Below are 3,925 nucleotides of genomic sequence, written 5' to 3' on the forward strand. Positions count from 1 at the left end.
CACCCTTGTCCATGGGTCCCCTCATCTCTGTCACTTCTGAGTCTTTTTCTATTAACTTTTCGCTCCTGCTTCACTGCATACTGGTTTTCACTGGAGGTGGAGCACTTCGACTTCACATCGCTGAGTGCTGCATTTCTCCTATTAAAAGCACTGGGGTTCTGCTCAGGTGGGTAAGCTCCTTGGGACGAATTCTCTCAGGGCTAGCACCTGGGCTTTGTTAGGACGGGTCCTAAGGGCCCCTCCCAGGCCTCCACGTGAGCCAGGCCGTCTTCTCCCCGGCCACGGCTGCGAACTGTGCCCAGCATTCCGTGAGGACCCTGTTGTGCCTCGCTCGTTTCTGGTGGCTCTGCCCTGGGAAGCCGCTCCCCTCCGTGACCAGCAACAGACCCTGGCTTTCTGCAGCTCTCGGATGCTGCCCCCCACGGGCAACACCCTCCTCTCCACCATTCCGCCTTTGGCCTCCTAACGCCCAACCTTGGTCTTCTCTGCCCAGCAGCATACAGATGTCAAGTTTCTGCCCTCCTTCACCTTAGTCTGCAAACTGTGTGCCAGCGATAAGCTCACTAACGAGAGCTCACTGTTTATTTGCTGTTTTTACTTTCCAGACAGCTTTTGCTAAATTGTCAAGGCTGGCCTCAAATTCACGACCTTCCTGCTTCAGCCTCCTAGTACCTGGGTTATAGGATCATGCACTGTACCTGGCTTAATTTACCTCTTTCACCTTCTTTCTGGATTGCAAATGCCTTTTCTCCAGTGTTTAAAACCTGGGTGCTTCATACATTTTGTCCAAATTTTACTTGTTTAAGGCTGAAAAGTATCTGATCCATTTTCCTCAGATCTTGATTATATGTATAAAATATATTTGAGACACATCCTCAAAATAGTAGTGGGTCCAGGAGATAGCTCAGCTTGCCTGGCAAGTGTAAGGTCCTGAGTTCAATCCCTGGTACCAAACAAACAAACAAAAAACACAGTAGTTTCCTAAACAGACATTAAAAGGACAACTAAAGATTACTGGAGGGTTGGGGGGGCACACTTTCATAAACCCGCAGAGGAAAGGGGCTTGTTTTGAAATTTCATATTCAACCCAGTCAAGAAAGGAAACAAACAGCATTCTTTGCTAGCAAAGATGATTTATTGAGCTCCACAGAAGAAATGTGACCCACGCCACAGCAAACCAGCTCTGCTCTCCCAAGGAGACGCACATTAGTGTTGGCTTCCAGCAGAGTCCGGGCAGTGTGGCGGACATGTTCGAGCTGGGGAGTTTCCCTGGTCTTCTCAAATTAAGGTTTTTCTAAAATAATCTTGGGATTTCAACCAAAGGTCAAGAATTAAATTCACAGAGTTACAAAACAAGGGATTTGTGCTTAAAAAATTAATAGATAGCCACCATTTTTGGAAGTGACTTCCACAGTCCATGAAGAAGTTTCATAAATATTTTAGACTCTATGTAAAGCTTTATCCCCATTCAACTAAGTATCTTCTGTTTAAAAATAAAAGCATGTCCTGAAAACTACAATGGTGAGCTATTGCAAATGTGACAAAAATATTTTAAAATTAATAAATATTAAAGTGAAAAAATTAAGTCATTTCACAGAACTGTAATGGACACTTGTTCCTAACTGCTTACAAAAAAAGAAAATTATGTTTTTAAAAAGTCATACAGTACTAAAAAAAAGATATGCTTGGAAAATCTATAAATTTTCTTCCCTTTAAAAATTTCAAAAAATATTTTGAAAAGAATTAGAGTCCCTTCTTTTAAAACCTAACACACCCATCGCAATTACTACAGCTTCACTGCTTTGCTATAAAAATATTTAAAATTCAATGTTAATTTAGATAAAATTTTTAATTCTAGCATAATTAAGAAAAATGAAAAAAAATTAATCTCCTAAAATGCAAATGATGCTGATTTGGCTCTAACACTTAAAACAATATTTATTATGATTATTACTTTTGATTAGTTTATTTAATAGAATTATGCTTGGTTTTGTAACGACATTATCCGTTCAGGACCACTGCAATGATTAAATAAAACTCCTTAAGTGCAATCAGCTTTTGGCCTTGCCTCCTCTACCGTGCTCCCGGGCAGCGAAGACCCACTTGGTGAATGCACACGCGTCAGCTAAAGTCCATGGCTTACATTCCGTTGGTGTAAATAGCTTCATGTGGAAGTGCGTTATTTTCTTTGTGCAAAGTCTTAAATTCAAAATAAAAGGGCAAAAATGTGGAAATGTTCTTTTCACTACTGAGGGACAGACTGTTTTTCTTTTTCTTCCTTTTTTTTTTTTTTTTTTTTGCCCCGTACCAGGGATCAAACTCAGGATTTGCTAGGTAGGCACTTAAGCCACTGAGCTATCTCCCCAGCTGACAAAGTATTTTTCAATTTGTTTTTGTCTGCTTGAGACGGGGTCTCACTGTGTAGTTCAGATTGGCCTGAACTCTTGGCAATCCTCCTGCCTCAGCCTCCCTTGTCCCGGGATTATGGGCACCCCTGGCTCTAACATATTCATCATACTGAGAAGGATTATTTTGCTGTCATCACATAGACGCTGATAACACAGTGCCATCAGGGGAATGCACACAGACTCACAGGAATCAGTGAAGCCCCCGGAGATACACCCAAATATCTGGAAGCTAATTTTATCTGACACTTAGTTGCTAAATTAGTTGGGGACAAGGGAAGAGCAAGAGACCAGGAGGCTCCGGGCAGCGGAGGAGCCCCAGCTCCCCCTCCTTTCCACCGGCTCTGTCCCTGCCTCCCTCCAGCCCAGGGCACATCCTGCTCGCCTCTCTGGCCCCAGTGAGAAGCACCTTTCCCCGGGGTCACAGTGACAGCCCTGATGAAGGAGACACGACGCGGGCGCGGGCAGCGCGGCTCGGCAGACCCCGCTCACTCTCGACTCAGCACCAGCAGGGCAGCGCGGGCTTGGCCTCGGGCTTCAGGGCCAGCCCGGCGTCAGGGGGCTGGCTGAGCACGAGCGGCTTGTGGCTCTTGAGCTTGTGCGCCAGGGTCATGAAGATGGCCTCCACGTGGTCGCTGTCGTGCGGGCTCTTGGCCGACGTCTCGAACAGCGGCATGCTGTGCGCGTCCGCGAACTTTTGCGCCAGGTCCGTGGGCACCTGCACGGCGCCACGCAAGTCACACTTGTTCCCCACGAGGATGCGCGGGATGTCGCCGGCCAGCAGGTGCTGCCTGCACTCCTCGATCCAGGCCGGCAGGCTGTGGAAGCTGGCCACGTTGGTGACGTCGTACACGAAGACCACGGCGTGCACGTTGCGGTAGTAGTGCTGCACCATGCTCTTGCGGAAGCGCTCCTGGCCTGCCGTGTCCCACAGCTGGATCTGGGGAGACAAGCAAGACCTCGCTGCAGTGATGCCCAGGGGCGCGGGGCGCGGGCCAGGGGCGCACGCTGCCCGGGGCACCACCCAGCTCCTCAGGGAAAGAGGCGGCACCTCCAGAGGGGCTTTTAAAATCCTTTCAAGAGAAAATATGGGGGCAGGGAGATGGCTCAGTAGAATAAGCGCTTGCCCGGCAAGCGCAAGGCAATACGCTGTTCCACCAAAAAAAAAAAAAAAAAAAAATAAAATATGGCTACATATCCTGCCGGCCCGCCCCTGGGCACGCTGAGCCGGCCACTGAGACCTGGCAGGTGGCACACGCCTGAAATACCAGAGCTGAAGGGACTGAGAACAGGAGGATCAGTACGAGTCCAAGCTGTGTAGTGAGACTCTGTATCAAATACATTTAATAATAATAATTTAAAAAATATATATGGGCCAGGGATATAGCTCAATGCCATAAGCACCTGCCTCACAAGCACAAGGTCCCAACTTCCATCCCTAGTACCAAAAAAAAAAAAGAGAGACAGAGACAGAGACAGACAGACAGAGAGAGAGAGAGAGAGAGAGAGAGAGAGAGAGA

General features: G+C 47.4%; 1 protein-coding gene across 1 annotated transcript in view; it reads right to left on the reverse strand.

Moving 5' to 3' along the window:
• Positions 1-2,400: 2,400 nt before the first annotated feature.
• The window catches only part of Rab33b (RAB33B, member RAS oncogene family), a 21,431-nt gene continuing 19,906 nt past the window's right edge, over positions 2,401-3,925 (reverse strand). The window contains exon 2 of the mRNA XM_004643628.2: positions 2,401-3,345. Coding sequence (XP_004643685.1) covers positions 2,905-3,345 — 441 coding nt within the window. The 3' untranslated portion in view covers positions 2,401-2,904. The remainder of the gene's footprint in view (positions 3,346-3,925) is intronic.

Source organism: Octodon degus, unplaced genomic scaffold (genome assembly GCF_000260255.1).
Source record: "Octodon degus isolate 3935 unplaced genomic scaffold, OctDeg1.0 scaffold00180, whole genome shotgun sequence".
Lineage (NCBI taxonomy): Eukaryota > Metazoa > Chordata > Mammalia > Rodentia > Octodontidae > Octodon > Octodon degus.